Source organism: Euphorbia lathyris, chromosome 3, assembly GCF_963576675.1.
Source record: "Euphorbia lathyris chromosome 3, ddEupLath1.1, whole genome shotgun sequence".
Classification (NCBI taxonomy): Eukaryota; Viridiplantae; Streptophyta; class Magnoliopsida; order Malpighiales; family Euphorbiaceae; genus Euphorbia; species Euphorbia lathyris.
In genome coordinates this window covers 61,158,812-61,174,158 of record NC_088912.1, presented here as the reverse complement: position 1 = coordinate 61,174,158, position 15,347 = coordinate 61,158,812, and the positions used below count along the sequence as shown (strand labels likewise).

The 15,347-nt window shown below is 36.1% G+C and overlaps 1 protein-coding gene across 3 annotated transcripts; it reads right to left on the bottom strand.

Moving 5' to 3' along the window:
* Positions 1-4,390: 4,390 nt before the first annotated feature.
* Positions 4,391-15,009, bottom strand: LOC136223196 (uncharacterized). 3 transcript variants are annotated; one of them, XM_066011075.1, is made up of 15 exons: positions 14,652-15,009; positions 14,378-14,472; positions 14,157-14,270; positions 13,864-13,968; positions 13,695-13,766; positions 10,218-10,330; positions 9,061-9,195; positions 7,999-8,061; positions 6,100-6,187; positions 5,934-6,005; positions 5,760-5,860; positions 5,213-5,330; positions 4,986-5,045; positions 4,783-4,893; positions 4,393-4,705 (listed from the first exon to the last, which is right to left on the bottom strand). In XM_066011075.1, the coding sequence occupies exons 1-15, from the start codon at positions 14,746-14,748 to the stop codon at positions 4,577-4,579; spliced, it is 1,473 nt and encodes a 490-aa protein (XP_065867147.1). In that variant the 5' UTR covers positions 14,749-15,009; the 3' UTR covers positions 4,393-4,576. The 3 variants fall into 3 exon arrangements, 2 of the variants coding, with proteins under 2 accessions (XP_065867148.1, XP_065867147.1); XR_010685859.1 differs by having other exon boundaries at positions 4,569-4,705; positions 5,254-5,330; XM_066011076.1 differs by lacking the exon at positions 9,061-9,195 and having other exon boundaries at positions 4,391-4,705.
* Positions 15,010-15,347: the final 338 nt, after the last annotated feature.

The following is a 15,347-nucleotide window of genomic DNA, read 5'->3' as shown; positions in this document are numbered from 1 at the left end:
AGTGCCTCCGGAGGTGTGCAGAGTGCCGGAGCTCCCTCTCTTATGACATGGATCTCCCCGTGGTACCTAGGTCGCTTTGGCTCATCTGCTCGACCGGCGTCCCGCTGCTTCAGGCTCTGCTCCCTCTGCCTAACTGCTTTTGGTGGCGCGCCTTGCTCAGTTATCCGCTCAATCTCTTTCTGGAGTTGGTAGCAGTTCTTCGTGGAGTGCCCAGAGGATTTGTGATACTTGCAGTACTCCTTTTCTACATGGGCTTTGCCTTTATCGACCGGCGGAGCCGGGTGTTCAAATCGGCGAGGCTGGCTCTGAGTAGCATAATCCACCTCCTTCCCGCGGGATCGGTCCCCTCTGCGCTCACTGTTAGTTCACTCGACTCGAGCTGGGAAAGGCATCGAGGCCTCCTTGCCTTCGTCACGTACCTCGGCGCTCGGCCTGCTCCTTTCCTGTTTGTGCGTGTCACCCCTGGCCTTGTCTCTTTCTGACTCTTCGCACCCTGCGGGCCGGTCGCAGTCGTCATACCGGACAAAGATTTGAGCCATGGACATGAGCTCTTCGAAGGATCGCGGCATCTTTCTGAAGCACTTCTGCTTTAGGGGCTCACACGAGGTCCCTTTTGCTAAGGCATCATGAGCCACTTCGAGGTTGAGGCCTTTGACTTGAGAGGCCATATGGTGAAACCTGGAAAGAAAGTTGCGCAATGGCTCAGTTGCTTGCTGTTTGAGCCCGTTGAGGTCTGAACTGATCTTCCTTACCTTCGCTGCCGTGGTGAAACGGGAGAGGAAAAGGTCCTTTAGGAGATCGAACGAGTCAATTGATTCCGGAGCGAGTCCTCGATACCACTCTTGCGCACTGGAAGAGAGTGTGGTCGGAAAAACTTTGCACATGATGTCCTCGTCTTTTGAGTACAAGTTGATGGTACTCATGAAAAATGCCACGTGGTCGTTCGGGTTCTCGGTTCCCGAATACTGCGATAGCCGCGGAGCCTTCCAGTCTCGTGGGAACCTCGTCTCGATGATCCTTTGTACTAGCGGTGTTTTACTGGAGGTGATGCTTCCTCCCATGACGCCCCCGAGGGCCCTCTTGTCTAGAAAACGCTGGATCTTCAGCTCCAACATGTCTTCATTACTCGTGACCGCTGTTTCATCGCGCCGCGCACCGCTCTCTCTGGCCGTGGCAGCTCCGGCGCCCCTCCCTGCGAGGACTCCGAGTCCTGAGGGCTCCCCTGGCAGCTCCCCCTCTCTTTGCATTTCCGCTGCTTCTTTAAGGTATTGCCAGATTTTGGCGTTCTCGTCCTGCAAGCTTCTCTGTTGATCTATGATTTTCATCTGAGCCACCGTATGAATAGCCTGTGTGGTCTGAAAACCTTGTATCGCACTGAGGAGCTGTGTGGTATTGTAAGTTTCTTCTTCTTCAGGGCTCACCTCCTCCATCAGTGGTCCCAGGTTTCTAGGGGAAATTGGAATGGTCGGAACGGAACGCTCGATATTAGTCATGGAGCTAGTTGCTCATGCTTCCGGCGCTAGCGTCGGAACAGACTCAGTTGGGGTCTGCATTTTGTTTGAAGCTTCGAGGTCACTTGTAGTCCACGCTCACCGCACCAAATAATCAGGGAATGCGGAACAGTGATTTGGGTCTTCGTCGGGAAGGTCTGGCTTCTTCGGGGGTCGTCTCTGCGCGGGGAACGGTCCCTGCGGATACTCCGACGATCAAGACAGTTAGTAGTTCGAGAGTGTATTCTAATCAAATGAGAGTGAGGTAGAAAATAGTTACCTGATCCCCCTTTCCTTCCTTCATTGGTATATTTATAGTGAATTATCTTGGGCCTGTGGGCCTTCTGTTGTCCTGGCCCTTTCACTGGTCGGGCTCCGTTGGGCCTCTTGTGCCTAAATGATATTCCGAATCAAGTATTAATTTGGTTAAGGTAGCAATCTTGCCCGACCGTAGGAAATTGTATGCGGTTCAAAGCCTTTTAATTGAAGGAGTTTACGTTATTACACTTTTATAATTTATACAAAGTTTAAAGTTGTTTTCTTTGCTTAATGCAAACGAATACAATTAATCTCTTATTTTAAAGACTAAACGTTTCTGTTTTGTAATTCATATTCAAAACAGAATTGATTTCTAACATTCTTCATATGTTCTAACCTAATTCTTATTAAATCAATTTCAAATAACGATTATCTATTTTATAAACCTTAAGTCGCATTTAAACTACATTTAAATAAGTTTTTGTGAAAAAAACGTTCCCTGAGGGATCAATATCTTTTTATTACTATAAACGAAATCGTGCACTTGCGGAAATCGCTCAATAAGCATATAGGCTCGATCATGTGTCCACATGTTCTTTGAATCATAAGAAACAAAGGCACCGATGGAATTTGCCAAAGCTTTTCCCACAATTACAAAAAGGGATAAGGTACCAAAATAGGCCTAAGGTTTTTGGGGAAGTACCAATTTAGGCTTAACGTTCAAAATAGCACTAATATAGGCTTAACGTTTACAACATAATATCAATTTAGGCTTAACGTTTACAATATAGCATCAATTTAGGCCTCACGTACAAAATAGTATCAATATAGGCTTAACGTTTACAAAATAATACGAATTTAAGCTTAACGTTTAAAAAATATATACAATTTAAGCTAAATGTCATAATTAAATTAATCATATTATATTCTTTCCATATTAACTATATATGTTATCTTTTTATTTAGTTCTATATTCCTATTTATTATAATACAATTAATTAGTATTCTTGCCAATTAAGATCTTATATTTGTTTTTCATCAATGATTCCATGATTACTAAATTTCATTGCTCATGTATTAATATATGAAAACTAAAAGTAATTGAATATCCACAATATTTCGAACACTAGTTAAAATAATATTGATAAATATCAGTGTTCGAAATATTGTGGATATTCAATTACTTTTAGTTTGCATATATTACATGAGCCATAAAATTTAGAAGGCATGGAATGATTGATGAAAAACAAATATAAGATCTTAATGGACAAAAATACTAATTAATTGTATTATAATAAATAAAAAAATAGAACTAAATAAAAAAAATAACGTATAAAGTTAATAGGAAAAGAATATAACATGGTTAATTTAATTGTGACGTTTAACTTAAATTGGAAATATTTTATAAACGTTAAGCTTAAATTCGTATTATTTTGTAAACGTTAAGTCTATATTGGTGTTATTTTGTACGTGAGGCCTAAATTGATGCTATATTGTAAACGTTAAGCCTAAATTAATATTATGTTGTAAACGTTAAGCCTATATTGGTGCTATTTTAAACGTTGAGCCTAAATTGGTACTTCCTTAAAAACCTGAAGCCTATTTTAGTACCTTTTCCCTTAAAAAAAAAAAAATAATAAAAAAAAAAAAGCCAATTGCCAAACCATGAACTTGCACCCAGAAATTAACAACATGAAGATGGATCTTCCTCAGGCTTTAATTCATGGGGGACCAGCAAATGATTATCGAAGGTCCATAGCCCTCCGTCCATCACCCACCTCAAGCCATGTATGTGATAAAAACGGAAAAGAATGAGTTTCCCTCCTAATTCCTTAATCATTAACCCCTTTCTCTGGTTGCCATAGGCTGGCCAGTCTGCTTAAGAATTGTAAAATTGTAAGAGCAGTTTGTTACAAGAGATCCCACCAGACATAACTCGTAATTTTCTAGAGGTTGCGTCTCGATCAGTACCGAAAAATCAAAGTCGTCGTCGATGATGTTCAGTTCCATGGAAGCAAATCTAAAAAGAAAAACTCAAAAATCCTAAATCGCCGTCAAAAGGGGAAGCTCTAAACAGGAGCAATTATTATTTACTTTTAACTCTTTTAGTTTTTATTAAGTATAATTCTCATACAAAATATCATCTTAGTCAGTCTCACAACAAGATCTGAACCTAACCGTCAAAAAGCTTTCTTCTTCATCCAGTTTTAGAGTTAAAAGTCAGAAGATAAGCCTCTTTCTTTACTTTGTTTTGCGGCTTAATATATCATTTGTCCTCTGAATTTGTTCAAAAAGTTTGACTCTCCTTGAACTTTCAAATATCCCGATAGTCTCCTAAACTTGCATAAAATGTGTACTCAACTTGTTGCAAAAAAAAATAAAAAAAATAAGTTGCATGTGAAAGATGTGTTGCAAGCATCTTGAAAAAGTAAAATCATTAAGATCAGAGTAAGCAATTCTAGTATCAATCGACTGATTAATTGATTACATGTTAAGCAAGTTGTTAAAAGTTTAGAAGTCAATCAAGCTTTTTGAACAAATGAAGAGGGGCATTGCAGCGGTCACCAGGACTCGAAGCCTCGACTGTTTGGTCCAAAAAGCTCTAATATCACGTCATGGAACTAATTGAACTAAAAACTCAAACTAATAGTTAAGGTACAACAATATTTTTATTATATTAATCTCTGACCATGAAGACCAGAAACTTATGAGGAAACAACAAACCTCCAATTAATTAGAACAAAAATCAAATTAGATGCAATGATAAAAAGAAGTCCCAAGTCACTAACTAATACATAAATACAAGGAGAAATGTGAAATGCAGATTCCTATTTAACAAAGAAATCAATAGTAGAGTGTTTTGGGTGTTTGAGATTTAGTACAAGCTCTTCAGTGGTGGTGCCAATTATTTCATTCGCTCTTTTTAGTGTAACACAACTGTAGTTTCCATTAGTATCCTGTATTTGTTTAGAGATAGATAGATAATAAGCCAACACTCACTCTAAGTTTTACTGGAAGAGAATAAAGTTCTAACCTCATAAACAATGCCCAATTTCTCTAATTTTTCCACTGCATCATCCACATCGAAATTACAGACCTTATCAAACTCTTCCATAATTACTTCTTCACACCGCTTGTCCAAAACCTTTTTCACATTATCATACATTTGTAAGTAATGCTTCAATTAATTACAAAACACAAGATAGACACAGCATGAATGTATGAGCTTATGCATACTTGCTTCGTAGCATTGCCTTGTACCATCAGCACAAAGAAGGAAATTATAACTTCTTTTACCTGAAAAAATAACTTCACTTTATTTAACTACCTGACATTATATAATTAAAAGTAACATTTCCTACGGTCTCGTTGAAATCTTTCAAATGTCTTCTGCAATGTATATGCACATGAAAACTGCATTTCATACATATAGAAGAAAATACAAGATCAAGTTTCAAACTAACTTCCTGTTGAATAACATTGTCGCACAGGTGAAGAAGAGTACCCCTTCCACTATCTAGTTGTTTGTCATACATGGACTGTGTAATTAAGTTCCGGTACGCAGCCAAGCTGTTCTGATACCTAATGCCAGTCCAACAAATTAATAATAGCCACATAAGTAGTCATGAGGATGATAATGCTCATTGCACTTAACAAGTGGCTTCAATATGTTGGAATATCATTATCATTATCAAACTTCTATTTCAAGTTTTTTTTGGCCTAAGTTCATTAGATATCTGACTTGGCATCGCATTTTAGGCTGTGGAGTTCTGGCAACTGTCTCACCAAAATCAAAGGGGCATGCTCCGTTTATAACAAAATTTGAAGTTTATACATATTTAACTTTCTAACCACATTTATAGACAAAAGTTTTATTCAACTAGTCCAGGTAAACATGTTGTAGGAACATTTTCTCATTTATTCAGACCCATAAATTCTTGGTATATCATAGTGTAAGGTGCACACAGTTCAGAAGTAATGAAATAAATGGAGAGAGGGAAAGGGCTGTACGTTATGTATATCTTAGCACAGTAACCAATCATTGTGGAAAGGACAGCAAAGGTAACCCTAACATCAACCATAGGCGCTTTAAGTGAACTAATTACTGCAACCTGCAAAAAGGCAATGCATTCTAGATGAATATAAAAGGACAAAAATGAAAATAATAGTATCTCAAAAGCTCACCAGCCCAACTATAGCAGAACCCAGGAACGAAACCCAGTCCTTTGGAGTTAACCCAGGATTCTTCTTTTCAGGCTGCTCAAGGCATACAAGTATAACTTTAAAAAATAATTCGGTGAAAGGTTTTGCTATAAGAAGTTGAGGAGATAAAGAGCAGCTGAAGTCTCACAAGCACTATTTCCATATCAGCCATCGGGATTTTCTGAAATTGCTTCACATAGATTCCTCGTTCCTTTTTTGTTTGGGTACTTGCTGGCCTGGAAAATCAGCATTCTCCCTTGAGTCAAATATTTTATTGTGTTTCTGAATGAAATTATTTTCAGAATAAAATGACTGAAGTCAAGGAACATGTTCAGTGATCTCAGAGCGCTCTCCCTTCAAATATATAAAGTCATATATATAATATTGTTGGCCAAATTAATCTACTGTCTAAAATGACACAAATCCAACTTCAAGAATTCCTTAACTTTCATCAAGGGAAAGCACACTCCCTCACATCAAGAAACTAGATCACTGCCACTTGTTAATTAATACAGCTCAACACAATTCACAGTCAAGGAGAACAGATTTGAAGATTAATTTGATTTTGTTCTTCAGTATGAAAATTCAGATTTTTCTTGCAAAAATTCCTTTTTACATATAATGTAATATGCATTTCCAACTATAGATTATATCTTATTTGGAACTACTAGGCTATTTAGTTTAACATAATAAATAGGAGACATCTGATCATTTATAATTTATAGTTGAATTTTGTTAAATCAAATTTTTATCCATTAATAAAGGTTAAATATATAATAATAGCATGCTTCTATTCAGTTATCATACAGCTAAGGTGATCAACTAAGTCTATCTATAGATTCTAACTTGAGTTTTTTTTATTTCTAAAGTTTGCTTCCTGTTTAAGTGCTTTCCATGTTCCGGATTACTAATTTACAAGGATTAATAATAATTAGGGTAAATTTTAAATAAAACCCCTGTGTTTCACTAATTTGCAGATAAAGGATTGTGGTTTACTTTTTGTCAAAACAAGGATTGAGGTTTCACACTTGGATTAATGCTATTAAAACAATCTTTAACGTCCTGAAAATGAAAATTTTCAAGAATTAAAGTTGTTCAATGTCATATTTTTTATGGAACTACATTTTCGATTTTCGAAAATCGTCTTTTTTGGAACTTTCTCTCTCTAAACATTAATTTTCTCTCTCTTTACCAAACATCATCTAAACAATCTTAAAATAAAAAAGTTGAAGAATTAAAGTTGCTTAGAATATTAGTAGTTCTTAAAATATGTCATTTTTTAATTCGTCAAGGGTGATTTTAATAGTATCAATCGAAAAAGTCCTTATTTTGCTAAAGTTGAAAACCTCAATCCTCGTTTTGACAAAAAGTAAACCATAATCCTTTATCTGAAAATCGAAAATGTAGTTCCATAAAAAATATGACATTGAACAACTTTAATTCTTGAAAATTTTCATTTTCAGGACGTTAAAGATTGTTTTAATAGCATTAATCCAAGTGTGAAACCTCAATCCTCGTTTTGACAAAAAGTAAACCATAATCCTTTATCTGAAAATTAGTGAAACCACGTGGGTTTTATTTGAAATTTACCCTAATAATTATTGCCTATATGAGAAAACATGTAAGTAGTCATGCCATCATTTTTTGGATAATAGCACTCGAGTATATTGATTTGATTTGCAGTGAGCTTACTTCTCTCCCAACTCTGTTCTCTCTTCTACTTTGGTTGCTAACAGTAGATGAAGTATTGTTCACAGATTCAAATCAGCATCCGAAATATTGTTAGCAGTCACCACATTATTTTTTTTGCTCGCTTTTAATCAGATCTACTCCAAACTAATACAACCTAAAATCCTCCGACTTTAAATCTTGAACAATTGGTTTAGAATCTCAAGCCATTAAAGCATGATAAACAAAAGCTATATATATCTAGATTTCTAAACCCGTCCTATATCAGTATGCTCACCCTCTGCAATTAGCATAACCACCAATATATAAAAATTTATATGATATAATCATGCACGAAATATGACTCGCAAAAAAATACCTGTAAACTACTATGATCCTTTCAAATGTGGGCTCTTGAACTGTAGTCTTTCCCAGCAAATTGCTAAAATGAATTCAGAATGCCAAGCATGAACAGAAACATCATTATGTATTCAGTACACACAAATTAGATTAAATTAACAATTGTTTGTGTTCCGCATATGCCAATTCCTGTTAATTACAAATATATTATTTTTTCTTTTAACACAAATAAGTTTAGTTACACCTAGCAACTAGTTTCCTCTTTTGAACCTCTAATCAATTTAACTGCTACAATGAAAAATTTCAGGTGTACTAACTGTTGCAGCTTGCAAGTTAAATTACAGCTTCTGGAATAGGCAAATGTAAAATCTAGCAGTGTATTAACTATTGCAGCTTGAAAGTTAAAATCCAGCTTCTGGACTAGCCAAATGTGAAATCTAGCACCAGTGATTATTAACGTGTACTTAAGTAGATATAGATTAATTTCTTTCTAATATGTGGTGAAAGTGACTGAATTCAAGCCAGTAAAGAGGTTTAAACAAAACACCAAAAACTAAAAACTAATGAACGTTCTACTGGCAATCTAGTTAAAAACTTTCCCCAAGCTTCTTTGCGTGTTCTTTCATGAGTTTGGGAGACAAAAAAAAAGGAAAATGAAAGTGATAAAGGGGAACAGTTCTTTTTAACATTTGATAATGCAACACCAGTTGAGGATGACATTAAATTAAAAAACAGAACTTATATAGAAGGATATTTGACAAAATGAATCAAAAGAGACAGTTCAGAATTCAGAGTTAAGCTCAAGAGAACAAAAGGCAACACATAAAGATAATTTAAAAAAAGTCGTGTCATGCAACAATCTCAAGATGCAAAAATGTAGCTTAAAAGGAATAAATAACCCAAGTTTGTAGTTAAAAAAGATCTGCAAAATTCAAGCTCAATCACCAAAATTCTTTTAAGAAAAGATCTTCCCCTCAACTAGTTAGATTGGGATTTGTTAAAACATAGAGCCCTGGAATATATAGAGCTTTCAAAAGAGAAATCCTAAGCTACATAAATAACAAGTAAGATGAAACAAAACCTTATGCTCATATTTTCTAGACGGATTCGATCTACAGATACAAAGTCCTGATCTTTTTTGGAGTTAATTTCATCAGTATTTTTCACATCCTTCTTTTGTTGTCCACTTGACCGGTTGGCCCAAAGTTTCTCTATCCTGCAGTCAACTCAATATTAGAAAAGTTCCCTCTTTTCTCAGAAGTGATTAGATACTGACATGGAAAGATCATATTCTTTTTGGTTTAACAAAAAAATTCACCCATAAACCTGGCACCATTTGCTGTTCTTCACACACCTCAACTTCGCATTTTATCAACTAATACACCCCAAAACGTTGAGCTGGCATGCAAAGTATGTGTATCCACTTTTGGCAGAAGAGTGATTTTTATGGGAAAAATTATTGGGTATCCTGATTTCCACATCAAATTGAGGATCCGTACACATTTTAACATGTGTAGTAATGACCCACACATTTTATAGGAAACTCCACCATTATGTTGTCGTAGGTGGGGTCACAACACATGTCAACATGTGTATTGAGGGTTCTCATGTGACATGGAGGACCCGGATCCTGATATATTCGAAACTTTTGTGCCATTATTCTTTTCTTGGATTTTTTTTTTTTTTTTAAATCTGATGGTCCTTCTTTGAGGGCGAGCCTTGGCGCAACGGTAAAACGTTGTTGTCGTGTGACCGAAGGTCACGGGTTCGAGTCTTAGGAGTGGTCGCAGACCTCAACTTGACAACTACACATACTTATTTGCGAGATATGGAACATCCAACTTGATTCCAAGTCAAGAGTGTGTATTCACTCTCTAATGGTCCAAAGCCAAGAAAAATCTAAAGATGTGAGAGTAAAAATATGATAAGTTGAGGTGTGTGAAAGTCCATGGAAGTGTTCAGGGTGGCCCATGGCAAATATTACCAAGTTTAGGGTGAATTTATGCATTAAGCCTATTCTCTTTCAACTTATCACTTTGAAGCCATAATTTTTTATTGTTATTTCAAAGCAAAGTTATTGAATCATTTATGTTGTTGAAGATAAGTAATAAGATTGCAAACGTCATGCTTGTTAACATGGTCCAATTGTATTTCTCAGGAACGTAAGATTTACAACTCAAATCTAAAGTGCTTCAACTTAATTCCTCCAAACAACCATATGAACCAAAACCTGCTCACCTCATCAGTTTTAAAAGAAATGTCCATAAGCGTGCAATGAGTATGTCCACTTTCTCCATTACAAAATACTCAGTTGTGCGATCAATTCCAATCCCTCGACGAAAGATGATGTACTGAGAAATGTTACCAAGCATGAGATACATTAGTTATTTTCAGAAACAATGATGATATCGGAGAGTGGATCTAATAAGAAAAGTGAACTCGCTATAAATAACATATCTCAACTGTAACAGACTATGGAAATAGAGATAACAGACCATGGAAATAGAGAGCAATCCATGGGATACCATGTAGAGTAAGATGCTACATTGATATATTTTACTTGGAAACAATACACAGATATATATACAAGTAGTAGCTCCTGATATTACTTCTACAGTCAAGGAGACATACTGACCCTACTAGCAGCCTAAGCATGCACCAACAGCCCTTCAGCAGCCTTAGGCATGTTATTCATTAATTACATTGACTTATACTCTAACAATTACATTGACTTATAACACTCCCCCTCAAGCTGAAGCATGGATTTTAATCATGCTCAGCTTGCTATAGATACTTATAATATAATCTTAAGACGATACAACTCAAAACAAGAAACTCAAGATACTTTGGAATATAAAAACATAATTCGGGAGATACAATCTAGAAGAACAGATCGAACAGGAGAGACGCCAGAGAAACATCAAACTTCGTAGGAAACAGACAAGCAAAACTCAGTCGAAGCAACCCGTAAGAGGCTGCCAGCAATGTAATTGCATAAAAGGAGATTCACCGGCAAACTAACCGGACAGACAGGTTGGAAACAGAGAGGCGACGGCAGCAGAAGAGGAACAGCGACAATCCGTTGAGGTGAAATTAGACTCTGCTCACAAGGCAGACAGAAATGCTGAAAGAAACAGCCCAAAATTACAAACCCACAAATTCTGCTCACAAGGCAGAAAACAAATTCTGGAATCTTAATCCAGAAACCCAAGAGAGAAGCCGAAACAAGGCTCTGATCCCATATAAGGAGGACTTTTCTTACAGCGACGACGACACAGGGTGGCCGGAATGTGAGGAAACGACGATCGGAAGCGGAGAGGATGAACCAGAGGGGTGATGAGATAGAATGATGTCCCAATAGTGAGTATTCAAGAGATCCAAGCTCTTGACAGAAATGGAATCCTGGGAAATACTACCCAGAAAATATTGAACCCTCGGAAATACTACCCAGAAAATATTGAATCCTTGCAGAAACACAACTCTGGAAATACTTCACAACTCTGGAAATACTACCCAGAAAAAAGAATTCAGAAACCTTAGACCTTAGGCTCTGATACCATGTAACAGACCATGGAAATAGAGATAACAGACCATGGAAATAGAGAGCAATCCATGGGATACCATGTAGAGTAAGATGCTACATTGATATATTTTACTTGGGAACAATACACAGATATATATACAAGTAGTAGCTCCTGATATTACTTCTACAGTCAAGGAGACATACTGACCCTACTAGCAGCCTAAGCATGCCCCAACAGCCCTTCAGCAGCCTTAGGCATGTTATTCATTAATTACATTGACTTATACTCTAACAATTACATTGACTTATAACATCAACAAAATTAATTTTACTCAATTGTAGTATTTACTAGTGAGAACTAATTTCAGTCACATGCAAAAGGCCATAAAAACATAAAATGTAAGAAAGTCCTGTTGGAACAGGAACTGAAAAAACACAAGAATCACCAAACAAAACAAAGTAATGGATAGAGTCGCGGACTAAGTGCAACCAGATAATCTTGTAATTTTGTTGGAAAAGGAACTTTTTGGAAGTGCAAGCAGATAATATTCTGGTCGCCTCCATGATAAAACAACCCTCTTGTAATAGGAGTTCATATTGCACAGTACGAACTCGATTCTTTTTATACTCTTAATTTCGCAGTTTGAAATTTACAGAAAATATTTGTTTCACTGCGTCTAAAATGAAAATCACACCAGCTATTTATACAGAAAGACCAAATCAAAAGAGATTCAGACTGCGGCTGCAGCTGCAGCGGCACACGTGTGGTGTCAAGCATCAACTAGGTCCTCACCCTTTTATAAAAGTGGGTAGCTCTTGGAGTACACCCAAGTGTATAAGGACCCTCTTTATAAATATCACTACAAAGTGATTTCTAAACAATGTGAGATGTCTTTTAACTCTTATAAAACATTTGAGACTTTTTTTCATAAATTCTGTCCTTTGCAAAAAAAATTGCATCCCGGCATTATATGTTGCATAATGTCTGCCAAAGTCAATTAGATGGAAACGATTTGTACTTAAGATATCATGAAAGATTTGAAGAATGGAATTTTGAAATCACGTAATATAAACTCAAGGACAAAAACAAGCTGACATACATGTGTAATGAAAATGAGAACAAAAAAAACTAAGAAAGGCATATCCCATGGTTTTGAAACTTCACTATAACCTAAACATGTGAGTGCAATAGAAGATATCCTTGGATCTGCTTGTTTTGGGGTTAGAGGAGGTTCATTAAAGGGAGTTTATTTATCTAACCTTGCTTGAGAGGGAGTTTAAATTGAGGTGAGGGTTAAATGAGGGTTATTTCAAGGTTAGAAAACCTTGAAATAACCCCAATTTCAGTCCCACCAAATTGGTGGAATTTGGAGGTTCACTAAATAACCTCTCCTCCCCTCACCTCACCTCCCTTTAATGAACCTTGTCAAACCTTCATCCAAACATACCCCTGCATAAGAAATACCATTCTAGTTATAGGAAGAAACAGTTGCAAAGAGTTATGAAGCATTTGACATCGTGAGCTCTAGCATATCTGACACATAACTAAGGTTTTGATCTGACAAAAGCAAACAAAATTTAGTTGGACTTTAGAAGCAAAAAGTACTCTTTGAGCCTAATAAAAGTATTCTTTGATAGGGAGAAATCATAATGTTAACAATGAAGATGACCTAATATTTCCCTTTCTTTCCTCTTCATGAGTCGGGAAAACAAAATTTACTTTGAATATGTGATTCAAAGCTCTGTCCGAGCAATAGTAGTGCAATTTAAGCAAATAATGCAATTCAACTGCAAATTCCTAAGTTTGTTTTAGTTCTAACTTGAACTTAAAACTAAAATCTAGAAAATAGATAATCTTTATCACAACTAATGGTAAGATCTAAAAGTTGCAGCAGCATGTATTATTCCACATGCATATTCAGGTAGCGAGGTATGATTATGCAAGAGATTTTTGGAGAGCTTGCTGCATGCTCGTCAACATTGGAAAGCAGCAGTAAAACCAAAATAACAATCAAACGAAATAAACAAACAACAATCAAAAGATAAAATAACTCAAAAAGCAGCCATCAAATTCCTCTCCCTCTAGTCGTTTAATATGCACGAGAAGATGGAATAACTATGCTAACAGTTGACAAGTCACTTACAATCTCAGCAAGCAGTATGTTTCTTGTATTCTAAATTTGTTATAATACCTTATTAGCAAAGGCAGGAAGCTTTACATGATGGTTCACAGCGAAGTACTTTGTTAAAAGTTCCTTGTCAAGCTACAGTCAACATACATTAAAATCTTAAAGATGAAAGGAAAAGAAATTGTGAAGAGTGCATGAAAAAAGAAACAAGTCCACTCATATCATAATAAACCTTGGATTCGTCCACCATGATAGGAAGATTTAAAAGATACTTCCCCGAGAGTGCAACATCAATCTCATCATCATTTAATATTTTGAAGTTGCTCTTGTCCATAACCTGCTCAACATGAGATAATTCTAAGAAATTAGATACCAAGTCCAACAACAAACTGGTAATGTGCAAAGCTGCGTATGTAGGGTTGTTCATGGCATTCCATTGAAAGTTTTTTCTATGTCCTGTTCTAAACCAATTCCAGACATCACAAAGTTTGTGCTCATACAAATGTAATTAAACATGAATAGCACCTGAAACAAGTCTGTTAAAAAATCTTGTTCAAGTATATTAGCTTCTTCAGAAGATAAGTTATCCTGCTCCAACTTATCTGCCCCAGCATGGGGGTCAAAGAGGGAATGAAGATGCTGCAAACAAGAAAATTACTTAATTCAAGTTACAACGGTAAAAAAAAAAAAAAAAAAAACAATTATTACAAATTAGAAAAGTGATTTGGAGCAAAGAACTTGAATACCATTAAATCTTCAAACTGCAGAAGGTACCAAGCTCTAATTGTGTACTCAACTCTCCTGCAGAGCTTCAGAAACTCAGCCTGCTGAAAACTATCATCTACATAAAATAGAAAAAGGAAACTCCGATAAGTTTGGAGTCTAGAATTAAATTCATGAGCTCAACAAAATACAGAGCTAAGAATAAAACAACCAGTATTTAAAAAAAAAATGCAGAGAATAGAAAGGAAAAATGTGAAGATACTTCCTACAAAAAAAAAAAAAAAAAAGTGAAGATACCAATGAGGCTGCTGAGTTTGAGGATGAGGTGTGATTTGAGAATAGGAATTACAGTCTCCCTCTCCAATCGGATAATTTCTTTCTTCTCCTCCTCCATTTAGGATGAAGCCGGGTTCCATCCACATACAGCCATAAATATGCATATATGTAAAAGAAAGGAGGGTATTACCCATAGATGAAGGAAAAAAGATTCGAGGAATGAAAGAAGCGGGTTTTGGTTTGGAATCCATGGAAAGAGAGAGAATGAATCGTAGTTGTTAATATGCTTAGCTGCCAAGCCAAATGATTCTCTTTTCATTTCCTAAACCTCTCCAATGTCATTCATAGTTTCATAGAAGAAGGAATCCAGAAATTGAAAAAGATGTCTTATTATTTCTTAATTAACTTTTACATATGGTCCCTATTTATATTACATATTTATATTACATTTCAATGCCATATAAGCTAAGACTCTTTTATTTTCTATTTACAAATCTAACACTCCCCTCAAGATGGAAGGTCTAAATGAATGACTCTCATCTTAATCAATGCCCTTGTATGTTAAAGGCTTGGTTAAAAGATTAGCCAAATGATTTTGTGAAGCAACAAAGGGTGTATGAAGAAAACCAGAATCAAGATGTTCTCGAACATAATGACAATCAATGTCTTTGTCCGCTCATGATAAACTGGATTGGCAGCACCGCTTGATTGTCACAA

Bases quoted from the DNA above. Each gene is read 5' to 3' on its own strand.
- LOC136223196 (XM_066011075.1), bottom strand. From the start codon at position 14,748: ATGGAGGAGGAGAAGAAAGAAATTATCCGATTGGAGAGGGAGACTGTA. The intron at 13,767-13,863 runs GTTTATTATGAT...TGTTGACTGTAG, and splicing joins TCATGGTGGACGAATCCAAG to CTTGACAAGGAACTTTTAAC. The intron at 6,188-7,998 runs GTATTTTTTTGC...CTGATTTTCCAG, and splicing joins AGGATCATAGTAGTTTACAG to GCCAGCAAGTACCCAAACAA.